Raw genomic sequence first — 16,367 nt, 5'->3', positions numbered from 1 at the left:
CTACATTTTAATAAATTATGGAGCAAATTATAATTACATATTTTCTTTATTTTACTGATAAGGTTTTGCCTGATTATTTTGGTAGGTATCTTTTACAAGTATAAAAATACTTGAGAGAATAAATAAGATGACTTTAAGTATTGCATTATTAGTGGCAAAAAATAAAAAAAATATACTTAACTGAAAGTTTTATAGTAAAATCCATGTTAGAAAGTTTTACACTAAAATCCATGTTAAAAGTTATGATTTCTATACATACAGTTGCATCAAACATAAGCAAAAATTTTAGTATGAATGCTTTCTAGAAGCTAATGCTTATTAAAAAAGTATAAGGTATACCTTCAAAAATTGTAAGGTATTAAAATTTTTATGAGCAGGACATTAATTCACATATGATACCCAACTACTAATTTTAACTACTTATAAGAGAAGTTTTAATAAATAAAAATTATTTCAGTCCCTGTTACAATTTTAATACCCAAAATGTTTATCCAAGCATTTTGAAAATAGCTTCTTAAAACAAAATTCCACCTAATACCTATAATAAAAAATATGCACCTGCAATGCAAAAGTTACATAATGCTGTTTCTTAACCCTCTGAGCAGCCTTTACTTGTTTAATTTGTACAATTAATTATTTTAGCCTCTGTTTTTAAAAGTTTTCATTCATAAAGATAATATTTAAATTTTTGAAGAAAATAAACAAAATATTTGAAATAATAGGGTGATATAAACCCAAAATTTTAATACCCAAAATGTTTATCCAAGCATTTTGAAAATAGCTTCTTAAAACAAAATTCCACCTAATACCTATAATAAAAAATATGCACCTGCAATGCAAAAGTTACATAATGCTGTTTCTTAACCCTCTGAGCAGCCTTTACTTGTTTAATTTGTACAATTAATTATTTTAGCCTCTGTTTTTAAAAGTTTTCATTCATAAAGATAATATTTAAATTTTTGAAGAAAATAAACAAAATATTTGAAATAATAGGGTGATATAAACTAAATGACAAGAAATCTCATGACTGGATAAACCCAGTTATGCCACTCAGGGAGTTAAACCATAACTAGAACATGAGATCTTAAGGTTTTATTTACAGCAAACAGGGGCTGAAAAATTACACTGGATATGTAAATTTATTCCCATAATGCTGATATTTGGATGATGTTCTGTTAAGAAATTAGGTATGGGAAAAGTAGCCAACAATGGCACAAGAATAAAAAATACAATGGTTTATGAAATCAAAGCTTAATTAAATTGCAGATAACGATCCATATGGGTGGAAAGTGCACAGATGAAAGTGTTTAAGTAATAATATTTATTGGCATAAAAATGAGAAAGTAGAAATTCGGCACTCTCAATACGAGATTCCAAAATGGTTGAATGGTTATAGAATGAACATATTATGCAGACCTTTGAAACAGCATATGATTACAGTCAAAAGTCGTTAATTCGGACACCCATAATCCGGAATGATCTATAATCCGGACCTAAAAGCTACAATCTTTCTGCGCATGCGTCGCGTTGACGCATGCGCGTAAGACCTTTACCGCTGCGAATTTGCGTGTGCGCAAAATACGTTTACGAATGCGCGTTTAATGTATAACGGACGGGATAAGCTAAGCTAAAATTATCTAATTATCTATTTCAGTTAATGTTGTAGATTGCGTTGTTCCTTAATCTTCGAATTGGATCCGGATTATTATTTTTTGCAGACTGTTAGAGCAATTTTATAAAAGTAAGCTTGGACTTTCGATTATGTCAAATAGAATTTCCGATATATATTTACTAATATGTAAAGGATATACAAAGCGAAAGTATCTTTCGGAATCCATTAAACAAAAAATGGAATTGCTGCAAAAAATGGATAAAGGCATATTCTTTGTTTATATAAACTTTAACGTTTGTTTATCTAAACTTTGTTTATCTTTAACGCCGCAGCGGCGTGCAATGAATTGGAAGTTGATTTTGTCAGCACTATCCTTATCTTAAGGGCAGATGTTTTTATTTTATTTGGCTTATAATTGATTACTCAATGTAGTATTTCATCTCGATGTACTCAGTCTTTGATATGATTTAAATCAAATGCCTCGTCATTATAATTCGCTTCCGATAGCGAAGAAAGTGACATAGGTTATTGAAAACGAAAAAATTTCGATTGACAAATTGGTCGGTATTCTCGACACAGCAATTATAAGACTTGAACAGCGGAACTTTGTAACTAAACAAGAAATTATGTCTGTTTTAATAAAAAACTAAAGGGAAAGTATTATCACATAAAAAACGAAGCAACTGAAACAACTTACATTGAAAGAAATGTTTAATAAAGTAAACAAATAAATATTAAGCTTTTTTTTGTAAATTTTGATACCCTTTAGATCATAATTGTTCTTTATTTCGTAAATTACGGTTTCATATTTTTACTTTTATAATTTCTGCATGCCATTTTACCAGATTTAAACTGATGATCTATAATCCGGAAAAATCGATAATCCGGAATCGCCGAAGTCCCGACGAGTCCGGATTAACGACTTTTGACTGTATTACAGGGCACAATCACTTCCACATGACTGCTATTTATCTTTAATAACCCATCTATCTACACCAGTTGACAGGATATCAGTTATGAAATATATCTCATATAACTAAAGTCCCATAACTCATCAGCTGACTAGAAATTTTACAAAGCTATAGATCAAATAGTATATCACTGCACTTTATTTAGCTGGCTTCAGGAGAAAAATTTTTAAATATTCTTCCAAAAAAACATTATGCAATATGTATTCGATTTACATGGGCATGAGATAAAACTATTTTCTTGGATTTGTGAATATAGTCATTGCACCACATTTAAATGACAATTCTTGTTACTAACAAGTAACAATCTGACTTGCAAAGCAAGTCTCACTGTGTGTCTGCCTAACATAACATGGTATGTGGTGACTTTTACAGTATGTGATGACTGTATCCTTCTGTATAAGAAGGACACATAGGGATGCACTTGTAAAACTAGTGTGTCATAATGTAGAATAAATTAATTAATCTCACCTTTTTAATTCCACATTATTATTGTGACATCCTGGTAACTTACATTTGCTTATTTATGAATGCAATCAACATTGCATTTTTAAATGAAAGTAAATGCTTGAATGCATCTAACCAGGTACAGCCGAATTTGGAAAGCACATGTATTTCAGGCATGAAATGGTTAACAAGTTCTTTAGATCTAATTCAATCCAACATCTCAGACAACCATTCAGCAGACAGTGGACAGCTTTTACATCTCTTCTATCAGCTGAACCAGAAACATAAAAGTGCTTGGAGATCAGGCATGTCAAACTCGCAGTCCTTAAGCCACTTTTTTGCAGGCTTCAGTTATCACAAGGAAATGAAATATATTTAATTATAATATATTAATAAAAACTGGAGTTCCAATGAATATCAAGATGTATACACAACCTCTGCAAAAAGGTCTCTTGAGATGGTCTTTAAAAAAAAAAATAATAATTTTTCAACTGACATTAAGATAGATATATAGTTAACATAAATAATGTGATCCTACTCTAAAACAAAGATTCAGGGAAGTGGGTATCACAGAATTTTACAAACACTTATCTGTATGATTCCCAGAAAGCCACAACTTTCTAAATGTATGTGATGCTCTGAAAATCACTAACCTCCAGACATCCAAAAACTGGTTACAGGGAAAAAAATGCCAGGTGTTGGGGGAAAAAAAAAAAAAAAAAAAAAAAAAAAGGTATCTAATGTTTCATTTATGATTTTTTTTATTTTTTAAAAGAACTGCAGTATTGGGTAAGAATTCATTTATTCACGTTTTAAAATATCATTAAGTATGAAAATGATACTTTTTTTTTAAATCCTTGTGGTTGACACTATTATTTGATCCACTTGAGATACTGAGTTTGACATGCATGTTGTATATTAACACAACAGGCTATTCCTCGAACTTATTTGCACAATACTAGACAGTATGCGAGAGTACTGTGAAACTTTTATCAGTTTCTGGAATGATTATGTAATTTATTAAGGCTACAGAGAGTACCTTTTTGTATTCTCATTCTTATGCTTGTGTTATGGTTTTCATCATCTGCTGTTTTTCAGAAGCACTATAGATGTATTAACATCATTTTGCAATGTATTATAAATTATTATTCATGTTACTTCAATGTCAAGTTTATTGCAATTTTTCCACTTGATTTTCAATTTTTGGTATTTACGATATAACTTTTGCACTGCAGTGTATATGTGTTTTCTTCTCAACCATTGTTTAATTAAAAATTCAAAAAAACAGATAAGATTTAAAAGGAATAAGAGGCTGACCTCTAGTAGGGGGCTGAACATATAAATTCTGATTGCTCCAATGAGATCGTTCAGCAGTAGCTTCTAATGAATTAAGTGGTGATGATGAATGATCTAAAAAATAAAATTATAGACCAATGCAGGGCAGACACAAAGATGAGCATATTTAAAAATGAATAAGATTTGGATTAGGAAGAAGGATGTTAGTAAACAAAAGCTGAAAGAACAACAGGACATTTAAAATAATACAACAGCAGCGTGCATTAACATACATGCCATGCCTGATATTTTAATTTTTATTTAATGATAAAATATATTAATAAATTTATATATTTAAATAACATGAAATAATGCACATTTGAAAATATGAAAATTTAGTGGAATCACTTAGACAGATTTCAGAAGACAGGAAGAAGAAATCTGGAAACCAGAGTTTCACACCTATGGTTGTACAAATATGGTTCCACTGCACTAACTGTACAGCTCCATTCCAGTCTGATAGAGAACAGCCAGGGGAATGGATCCAATGATTTTTCACCCTTTTCTTCCCCTAACACTCAACCTCTTAAGAGAACTTTTGGCTCACCAGTTAAGTGCATTCATGCCACAAAAACACTATACACTTATAAATGTTAAGGTCTTCTCTGTGATTTGAACTTGGGCCCAACAATATACAGCAGCTGGCATCACTAACAACTTTACTAATCAGGATGACAGAAATATTTTACAGCAGGTATTAAAAGTCTTGAAACATGAAGGAAAATACCATGCAAAGAAAACTACATGCAAAAGCAATACATGAAAAAAGTTTAATGCTCTTGATTATCCATATTTATAAGTTAAAATTAAGACAGCACCTTAGGAGTTGTGATCAGTGCTGGCAGCTTTCTAGGTACTTCATGTGATTCAGTGTTAAGTACTGTTTTTTTAATTTAAAGTAATAGTGACTAATATATACAATGTTAAGTAATGTTTACTAGTGCAATCAAACTCAACTCTTTAGATCAACAATGGGTCAAACTGCATTTATGTTTAAGAGAATGTTTAAACAAGGCTGTTAAAATAATGAAAGGCAATGCTTGTTAGTGATAGTTTGTTAAATGGATGGATATCAAAAAGTACAGAGCTAAATCCAAGATCTGGACTCATCAGGGCTTCGGTGATTCTGGATTGGGGATTTTTTTGGATATTAGATCATCAGTTTAAAATCTAATAACATGACATGCAGAAATTATAAAATTTAAAATATGAAAAAATGATTTATGAAATAATGAAGCATTTATGACCTTAAAAAAATCAAAATTTACAAAAAAAAAAAAAAAAAAAAAAAAAAAAAGTTTGTTTTATTTAACATTCCTTTCAGTGTAAACTGTTTAATTATGTTAATACTTTCTAATTCTATGGATAGACATAATTTTTTGTTCAGTTACAAAGTTCAGTCGTTCAAGTCCTGTACTTATCATGACAGGAATTCCCATTAAATTGTCAACTGAAATTTTTTTAAATTCTCAACAACCTCTCAGTCACTTCTCCATTGATTGCAATATTTTCAGGATTTAGAAGCATACTTCAGATTTTGCCATCTGTTAGTTGACAAATGATTTGGACATTGTCATTATAGTGAAAAACTTTGGTTATATCATCTTCATTTATTCCGGCTTCTCCACATCTTTTTTAAACATTCCATTAACTGGAAAATCTTGCTTTTTGTTTGCAATAGCTGAACACCTTTAAATCTGTGCCTGTCATAAAGCTTTGCTAGCATCCACCATAAACTTTACTGGCAATGTATCACGAGACTGGCAAATTAAGATATGTTGCTCCTATAAATTTTGTTTTCTTTCTATTGCACACTGACGAAGTTAAGATTGTATTATATCAGTTATTTATTATACTCATGCATATTTTCTACACAAGCTTAAAGCTACTCTGGCCTTGAAAAAATAAATTCCCATATATACTTAAAATGAGCAGCAGACTTAGGCAGGGCCATACTAGTCATTCTGCAGCCTGGTACAGGCCTCTGTGGCTTCAAAATTTTGCTGCCAGTTGCCTCTGTAAATTCTATAAATTTTAAAGCACCTAAATTCTAATGATTTTGCCATCCCTTAACTTTATTGCTCAGTGCTTCTTAAAATTCTAAAAATTTTGCCTCCCCTAAATTCTGCTGGCCAGTGGGGCTGCACTAATTGTGATGCTAGTCTTGGGCATATCTGAATAAAAAATCAGTTATTCTCAATTCAAATAGCACTAAATGTAATCTTTTCACCTACAAGTATCGTTTACAAAATCTATTTTTGCGTGGAAAGAAATTCTTGTTAAATTTGTCCTGGTCAATACACTCAAAACTTCACAGCAGAGTTAGCTGAAGTCTGTAATCATCACCAATTGTAAAGTCAATAAAAAAGGTTGCCATGCTCTATGATATTCAATTACAAATATTAAAAACAAAATTTTTTAGACATTGCTGCATAAGAAATTTCTCAGGCTGCAGTGTGTTAATAGTCATGTGGTGATGAAAGTAAGAAATAATATATAATGATTTACCAGATTGGCGCCAATGCTGAAGTGAAAATAAGAATCTGGATTCTCCTCATGTTTTATTATTTATTTTGCATTGTATTAAGTTTTCTGCATCATGACAAAAACTAATAATGAATTCTGTCAAAACAGATGACAGAGAATACTATCAATATATTTCTCATTTGCAAAAGAAACTTCAATGACCAACAAATATGAATAATTATGAACCAAAAAAGGAGAACTTTTTAATACTTCAAAATTACAATTATGTAATTTATTTAATAATCAAATTTTATGTATGTAGAGTAACTGTATTAAAATACTATAACTCAAATTTGTAATCAACATAACTAACCAAAAATATACAAATGAAACAGGTCTATTTTTTGAGTAATGTTAGAAAAACTCTTAAAACAGAAAAATGTGTCATTTTAAATGATGCAATTAAACTAATGTACTTTTTTAATAATTATATCACACCTATTTAAAGCAGAGCCATAGAAAAATTTGAAAAAGGTTCTGTTGCAACCTCTATCATTTTTACAGATGAAAATGCTTTGAAGGCTGCTTTTACTTGACATCAACTACAATGTGTTTGTAAGATTTGCAATTTTATACATGGAAAAACTTGTTACAGATGTCAGAAGATGGTACCACAGATTTTTAGCAGAATATTGCATTTTACAATGAAGATTCAGTGTAGAACATCTCCATGATCTCACATTTGCACATCTGACCATGAACAAACACAAATGAATATCTTGAAGAGCAAAAATGTTGCTCAGGCTTTGACAGCAATGATTGTCTTTAAAAATGTGATTTCTGTATTGAAAAAGATGCGTTTCCTGAGGGATATGTGAATACAGACAATTTCGGATGAAGCACAACCTAAAAGGATCAGAATATTTTTCTTTTAGAAAAGAAATGCTCCCCCCGTATCCACATCTGCAGATCTTGTAAGTGCTGCAGGCACCATATGCATACCAAAATTATTAATCAACTGAATAATGTCTCATATATACAAATACAGAACAGGCATAGATGCCTGTCAGATATAAATGCATTGTAGCTTTAAGTGCAGTCATGCATGGTATTGTGAGCATCATCATAAAGATGATCAAGTGCAGTTAAATGTGAAGTCCTGTAATAAATCAGAATTCTTTGTTAAGAGCAATTTGTGGACATTAACTATTGAATGTGGATTTGTAGGAGTAGGAAATATGTTCGTGGCAACAAAAATCCCTGTAACACTGGTTGTTATAAATGGAAAGTGGTCATATGACATCATATAAGTGATCATGCAAATCATCACACATAGCAGAACTTCACTATGTATCTTAGCAACAGGATCTGTCATGAAAGAAGGACATCATATAAAAATTTTGCTGGATGCCTTCATTTCCCCCCCCCCTTTGTTCCTATCTATCTATCTATTTTTTTAAATGACACAGTGGGTCCAGACTTTGTATATACAGATAATACTTGCCAACACAATTAAAATAACTCAGGTGCTATAGAGTGAGAATATCAAGACATGATTCCCTGGATTTGCATCCCGGAAAATGCCAGGAATGCTTTCAATGAACATAAGGCTTAGCAGAAACTATTATTTTAAATTCGGAATTTTGAATTTAAATTCTTCACTAAAATTGCCTTGCAAGCAAAAAAGGAAATCAAATTCTTCTGAACAATGCTGTGAACGATATGCCGAGCATACACAGCACCTAGGTGGCCACACTCCTTGATGATGCGAAATTTACTATTTATTCACATGAAAAACTCCATTTTCTATGAATCATTTCATGATAATATTGCTCTCTGAGCAATCTTATTTTTGCTCTTTTGCACTTTTTTTTTTTTTTTTTTTTTTTTTTTTTTTGTTGCAGAAGCTGCAGCTTTTTGCTTTTTATTTAGAGATAGCATAGAGAAAAATTTCAGAACGATTTTTTTTTTTTTTTTTTTCTGGAAAACAGTTTATTATTATTAACTATATGTACCACAAAATCTCACTGCTCCACAGAAATGAAATTAAATTACAATCATGTTTAAATTGAAAAGAGATAAGCTTTCTGAAATAATACTCTCCATATAAGATCAAAATCATTTGAAAATGCATGCAGTTACTTTATGGAGTCTTCGCTATATCCCAAGAAGCAAAATAAAAATTGCTTTTGCAAAAAAATTAAAATTTGAAGAGACAAACTGAGATCCCAAGGTACAGAAAAGAAAAAAGGAAAATATTTTTAAACTGAAAAATAAGCAACTTTTTTAGATGGAAAATGTTTTTAAACTACAAGATCACATACCATTGCTAGAAACCTGCTGACCAGTAGAATTATTATTCATTGAATTGTTAGAGTCCCTTTTGATTACTAGTTGAAGCTTTTCTTTAGTATTTTCAATTAATTTCTTTGCTTCTTTTAGAGTCATACTGTCTGTGCTACTGCTATTTATCTGTAAAAACCAACAATCTATATCATCTTTCTGAAGCAATATTTTAATACAAGTTTGAAAAACATAAAAAATATTTTGAATTTACATTAAAAATGATATAAAAATCAGTCATTTAAAATTAATAAAACCATACCTTTAATATAATATCACCTTCATGAACTGCACCATCCTTTTCTATACTAGATTGATTTGTAATTTCTTTTACATATATTCGACAGCCAAGGATGATGCCAAAATCTACAAGAACATCATTTTTATTATTATTTCAAATGCTAAAATAATTTAAATATTTTAATAAACCAATTATATTGAACAAAGCATTGATTTGTAAATCTCAAACAATACATTTTCAAAAAGGATTACATATAAATTATATTCAAATATGTCAAAAAGATTACATACATTTAATATGTTAAACAAGAAAAAAGTTAATGAGAGTAAATAAATCAGGAAAAAACACCTCAATTCTTACACTAAGAATTTATTGCTAATTTATTTACTCTTTGAGACTTTTCTGTCATCTGAATTGGTGTGCCTCTATCAGACTGTTAAAAAATCTTTCATATTCACAGGTTATGATAAATAATAGAAAATAAAAAATTAAAATATATACTATTTATTTTATTATTGTATAATTTTATTTAAAAACACCATCACATTTTATTATTTATACAATAATTCATACAGCTTTTATTATTATCTATTTGTAACAGTAATTTATTACAACTTAAAAAAAAAAAAAAAAAAACTAACCATCCTTCTTTTTGCTTTTTGTTAATGTTACTTTTACAGCTTGTGAGTTGAGTGAGTTGTTTGTTGAGGTTACTTTACGCTTAATGACCTGAGAATGAAAAAGTACAAATTAATTTCACATACTGTTCATAAATTTTACAAGAGAATAATAATAACAACAACAAAATTATACAGCAGGTTGATTTTACCAGATTTACAGAATTGCCACATTCTCTTAATACTTGTACAGCCCTTGTATAATCCACATTTTCTAGAGAGATTCCATTGGCACTGACTAGCCTATCATTGATTCTATAAGAAAATAAAACATACAATACAGCCATTTAAAAAAAAAAAACAGATTGTTGGTGATTAATAAAATAAATATTTTCGTTGAAGAAAATTAGCCTTTTTTTACTTTCACTCAAAATTATTTATAAGATCACTTATATCAATACTATCAAAGAAAAGAAAGTTAAGAGCAAAATTCTGCATTCATTTTATTTTCATGTTAAAAACACATAAATGGCAAGCACTGAATTTTTAATTAATCCTTTTCACCATTAAAATGTATTATCTCGCTTTACCTTTCTTTCTTTCTTTTTCACTTTTACTGGACAAATAGTTGCTTATATTAGTATATAATTTTGCTCAGATATTAACACAGTAGTATTAAAACATACTACTGTGTTAATATCTGAGCTGGATAAATATATAAATAAGCCAATATTTTTGTTTCAGTTTGCTCTTTTGACGGAAATGTTAATATCATTGTATAAAGCGGCAACCATAAAGTTCGAAGAACGAAATTTGGCGAGTTTTCGCAATTTGGCAATACCAGGCCGTAATGAAGGAAAGTGCAGAATCGCCCACTGCCGACGCGTTTTTAAGAATTGCACATACTCGGTATCCATGTACACGTCGACCTATTTCCACTTAAAAAAAATCCCAGAATTGCACAAAAATGGCATTGTGCACTCCCTTGACTTTATCCATGTACACATCGACCTATTTTCACAAAAAATCCAATTCTTCTTACTGTAAAAAGCGCCAAACAAATAATTGGGCGATTCGTAAAAAGCTCCAAACAAATAATTGGGCGATTCTGCACTTTAGCCCGTAATGTGTATTTATTTATCCATAAGAATGTCTATATTCCGTTTTCGCGGTGGTCGCTTAGCAAAACAGTAGTCGGAGTCTTATAGCAAAATATAGCTTATTAAAAACAGTAGGTATTAGAAGTGCGGAATATACCCAGTGAAGTACAATTCCGTTTTGGAGACCGTAAAAAAATTGCAGGGAAAATGTATGCGCAAAAGCGCCAAATCTAGCAAACGCGCCAATTTAACAGCGCGCCAAATCTAGGGAACGCGTTCATTTTAAATTGCGTAAGTTCAGATATTTCTATATTTGTAAGTCGTCCTCGTCATTGAAATAATAGTTTAATTTTTTAATTCTTTTTTGATAACGCCACAGACTTAACAATCCGGGAACTGCCCAGTGATGAAAAGTCTCCAATAGAATTTTTTCAAGGAAAAAGTATCATTCATGATAGAAAATTATGTTTGAACAACCACGAGATGAAATTATAACAGTTGTAGACTCGAACAGTTGCATGCATGAGGTGTGTGCCGCAGCTTTAATTTTGCTCGACCTAAGTTGAAAATCGGCGGATGTGGCAAAATTATTGAAGTAGAAAACCTTTTCAGTAAAATAAAGAATAACGTTGGATGTGTTCTTCCGCCACAACGGGTTTTCGGAAAATTATACAGAGAATCGAATGAATGTTTTTAAGTCACTGTTCCAGATCAATCGGCGAAAACCTTATTGAACATCATAAAGGAAAATATCGCAAAAGGTCATTTTTAATTATGGCAAAGCTTCGACGGCTATCTAAGGGGAGGGATGCCTTCGTGGAGGACTTTCTAAGGGAAACTGACTCGTATACACGTTACACATGGGGAAAACCACGAAAACACCCATGCAGCCAGCCCGTTCGCGGGATTCGAACCTCGGACCGAACTAGGAAAGGAAGCATTAATTCATACCGACTGGCTGGAAATCATACAAGTCGGATGAACTGCAAGATGCCGGTTTTGAACACTTTACCGTCAACCACAATTACAATTTTTTGGACCGCGAAAGTGGGTGTCGTACACAAACAGGCTGTGGGGCAGTGCTAAATGGCGTAATAAAGGCCATCGGGGCACCGCTCGACAGCATTTCAATTCTTATTTGTCCCAGTTTATATACAGACGTTTGCAAAAAAAACTGAAATTTTCTCTGCTATGTTGGAAGACATAAAAAATTTTAGGTACTGCCGTAAAAAATCGCCAGACTATTGTTGATGCCAAGTGCTGCCAAATATAATTACGGCAACCCTAACGCAAGAAAGGAAGTATAATAGTAAATAACTATCTAAGATTGATGTTTTAATTTAGATGAAAGGTTAATTTCATATAATACTTTTTTATTATTATAATTTATATAAAAAAGGCTAAACATGACTGAATGCAAGCATAAGAATAAATAACTATTTCAGATCATTATTATAATTTATATAAAAATTGCTAAACTTAACTGAATGGATGCCTGCATCGATATTTCGCTACCGAGTTATCGCTAAATAATAGTTTCATCTCGTTGGTTGCTCAAGCATAATTTTCTATAATGAATGATGCCTTTTCTTTGAAAAAATTCTCGGTAAAGTGAAGAATTGCCCACTTATTTGTTTGCGGCTTTTTACAAGGGTAAAAACAATTGGAATTTTGTCAAATTTCTTTTACTTTTAAGTGAAAATAGCTCGATGTGTACATAGATAAAGTCCAGGGTGTGTGCAGTGCCATTTTTGTGCAATTCTGGGTGTTTTTTTTGGGGGGGGGGGGTGTGAAAATAAGTCAATGTGTACATGAATACCGAGTATGTGCAATTCTTTAAAATGCGTCAAGCAGTGGGTGATTCTGCACTTTACCCAAAATTCTATTGCACACTTTTCGTCATAGGTAATTCCCAAATTGTTAAATCCATAGGATATCAAAAAAGGATTTAAAAATTAAACTAGTATTTCAATGGCGTCTTAAGAAATATAGAACTATAATAAAATTACGCAATCTGAAATCAGCGCTTACGCTAGATTTGGCGCAGTGTTAAAATTGCTAGATTTGGAGCTTTGCGCATACATTTTCGCCGCAATTTTTTTACGGTCCTCAAAACGGAATAGTACCAAATTTTATGCCTCCCGTTTAATTTCAGGTATATTTAGCCTTTTTTTTTTTTAAATTAAAGTAATAAAAATTGTATTATATGAAATTAACATTTCATCCAAATTAAAATAATCTGAAATAGTTACCGTATTTGACGGCATATAAGACGCACCCTTATTTAGAAGGCCACACACAAGGAAAAAAAGTTTCAATAGTCCACGCGATAGGGCGATACCACAATAACTTAAAATGTGGTTTCTTTTAGTTCTCCCGTTTCGTGAAAGTCAAATAAACAATCATTGAATGCAATTACCAAACATATTTTTATTAAGGAAAATTCACACAAACGGCAAGCTATTTTGAACATTATATGTAAATTTCAATAATGAATAAATGAATGAACAGCAAGCACTCAAACATAATACAAAATAAAGCAGAAACAACAAAAAACACAGATTCAAGGAAAACGTTGCCTATCATGAAATTTTTTAACTTTAATCACTTTCAAAACCATAAGAATCCTTTTCACTATCATCATCATCGAAAACGAGAATATCGTCATCACTACTGTTTCCGTCATCGCTAGTATCACCTTCTTCGAATAATGCATCGTCTTCTGTTCCGTCAAGAGCATTACTGATTCCGTACTTCTTAAAGGACTTAACAATTACTTCAGTCTTTACGTCTTTGGTGGTCGTGTGTGCTTAATGCATGATATAATTAAAGAAAATAAGAGTAGACAATCTCCTATAACAAAAGAATATATTAAATACTAAATTACAATTTAAATTACATTGCAGAGATCAACACAGAGCTCGGAACACAGTTCGTGCTACCTTCGCGTACAGTTGTGTGACGAGAAGTCTGAGTGAGTAAAGATGTCGCTTTGCTGCTCCGATTAAGAACTGGATTTCCAACGTGGCGCCATCTCGTGAATAGAAGTTGAAGTATCTGTCGGAACGCCACAGTACTCCCCCCCCCAAGTACCATCGGTACGTTATAAGTACTTTGGGTTAAATTTAACCTTTCTTCCAGATCTGGTAGTTTTAGGTTGCTCTTTAACGGGATGTAAGCTTTCTTCCGGGAGTGATGTTGATGAGGAAGTTGTTGGACCTTGCATTAGAAATGCTGGTTTGAGACGATCGATTCCAATCACTGATTGTTTGCCATTGCAGATGATGGTGAAATGTTTCGGTGTTCGTTTGACAACTTTCAATGGACCATCATATGAAGGTGTTAAAGTTGGCTTAATTGCATCGTTGCGCACGAATACGTGCGAAGATGTCTCAAGCGCAGGATGTACAAAATAGCTTGGCTGGTTATGCGAAGATGCTGGGGTTGGCGAGATATTGCTCATGGTCTCACGTAAACGTTGAAGGAATGTTGGAGGGTCGATTACTGGAGTAGATTCTGGGTGAAAGAATTCACCTGGCAGACGGAGGGTTGCACCATATAACATTTCAGCACAAGTGCTACCAATGTCTTCTTTGAATGCTGTGCGAAGACCAAGCAAGAATAGGGGTAAGGCTTCTGTCCAGTGTGTGCTACTGTGGCACTTCAGACCTTGTTTGAGAGATCGGTGAAAGCGTTCCACCATCCCATTTCCAGATGGATGGTATGGTGTTGTGCGAATATGGCGAATGCCAAGAAGAGAGGTGAGTGATGCGAACAAGTGACATTGAAATTGTCGGCCTTGGTCAGTAGTGATGGTGGTAGGCATGCCAAATCTTGAAAGCCACTGGGAGATGAATGCTCGAGCTACAGTTTCAGCGGATATATTTTCAATAGGAATGGCTTCAGGCCATCTTGTGTACCGATCAATACAAGTGAGGAGGTAAGTGTAACCATTTGAAGCAGGCAATGGGCCAACCAAGTCTAAGTGTACATGATCAAAGCGTCTTGCTGGAAGGTTAAATTGTTGAATGGGACTGTGAGTGTGACGGGATACTTTACACCGTTGACATCTAATACATGAACGAGTCCATTCTGTGATGTCTTGATTCATCGCTAGCCAGACAAATCTGTCTCGATCAGCTTTTTGGTGGCACGGATTCCAGGATGTGCCAAATTGTGCAAGGCATTAAACACTTCACGTCTAAAATTGACAGGAATATAGGGACGTATTCTATTGTTCTCTATGTCACAGTAAATTTTAAGCGTTGGATCAATGTGCAGCGGTTGTAACTGAAGGGAGGTTTGTGGATTTGAGATTAGGTTCTTGAGTTCCTCATCATGCAATTGAGCTTTTGCAATTTCAGAGAAATCTGGGGTAGTGAGGTTGATATTGTTTACCCGAGACAAGGCATGAGCGACACAATTATCAGTACCAGAGACATATCTGATATCTGTACTAAACTGGGCGATGAAATCCAGATGTCGAAGCTGACGAGAACATGAGTCAGAGTTTTTTCTAAAAGCGAAGGTTAATGGTCGATGATCAGTGAAAATGATGAAGTCGTGTCCTTCCAAGTTGTGCCGGAAGTATTTAACAGCACAGTACACAGCAAGTAGCTCTCTGTCATATGTGCTGTATTTCCTTTCTGCAGTAGTAAGTTTTCTGGAGAAGAATGCCATTGGGGAAAGTCCTTTAGTGGTATGGGCTTGAAGCACTGCTCCTATGGCCGTGTCAGATGCATCTACCATTATAGAGAGCTGATCACTAGGTGAGTGATAAGAAAGTGTGGCTGCATTTGCCAGATCGTGTTTGCATTGCACGAATGCTGCAGATGCAGATTCAGTCCAAGGGACAGCTCGTTGATCGTTTTTTTTTTTTTTTTTTTTTGCTATTCTTCAGAAACTCATGTAGGCAGGCTTGTGTTTTTGCGGCATTTGGCAGAAAGCGTCGGTAGAAATTTAACATTGCTAGAAAACGCTTCAGTTCAGAGATGGTTTTGGGCTGGGGTAGGTTGTTAATTGCTTTGACTCTTTCCGGTAAAGGTTTAACTCCATTCTGGGTAATAAGACATCCAAGAAAGGAAACTGAGGGTTGACCAAGTACACATTTGGATGAATTTAGTTTTAATCCATGATCTTTAAGACGAGTGAAAATCTGACGCAGATGTTGAAAATGTTCTTCCGCATCTGTAGATGCAACCAGGATATCATCAAAATATGGGATGCAGAAATCGAGGC

The 16,367-nt window shown here is 32.8% G+C and overlaps 1 protein-coding gene across 8 annotated transcripts in view; it reads right to left on the bottom strand.

Moving 5' to 3' along the window:
• Positions 1 to 16,367, bottom strand: part of LOC118187631 (tight junction protein ZO-3-like) — a 369,809-nt gene that overhangs the window by 42,511 nt on the left and 310,931 nt on the right. For 7 of the 8 annotated variants that reach the window (XM_085822533.1, XM_085822530.1, XM_085822531.1 and 4 more), the window contains 5 exons: positions 10,242 to 10,344; positions 10,054 to 10,141; positions 9,434 to 9,537; positions 9,153 to 9,300; positions 4,345 to 4,437 (listed from right to left, as the gene is read on the bottom strand). In XM_085822533.1, coding sequence (XP_085678659.1) covers positions 4,345 to 4,437; positions 9,153 to 9,300; positions 9,434 to 9,537; positions 10,054 to 10,141; positions 10,242 to 10,344 — 536 coding nt within the window. The remainder of the gene's footprint in view (positions 1 to 4,344; positions 4,438 to 9,152; positions 9,301 to 9,433; positions 9,538 to 10,053; positions 10,142 to 10,241; positions 10,345 to 16,367) is intronic. The other variant, XM_085822532.1, reaches the window with a different exon arrangement.

The sequence above is a fragment of the Stegodyphus dumicola genome, chromosome 8 (assembly GCF_044657685.1).
Source record: "Stegodyphus dumicola isolate Sdum_Otavi_A_Nest chromosome 8, ASM4465768v1".
In the NCBI taxonomy this organism is placed as follows: domain Eukaryota; kingdom Metazoa; phylum Arthropoda; class Arachnida; order Araneae; family Eresidae; genus Stegodyphus; species Stegodyphus dumicola.
The sequence above is the reverse complement of the archived record's forward strand: the minus strand, read 5'-3'. Positions and strand labels throughout refer to the sequence as shown.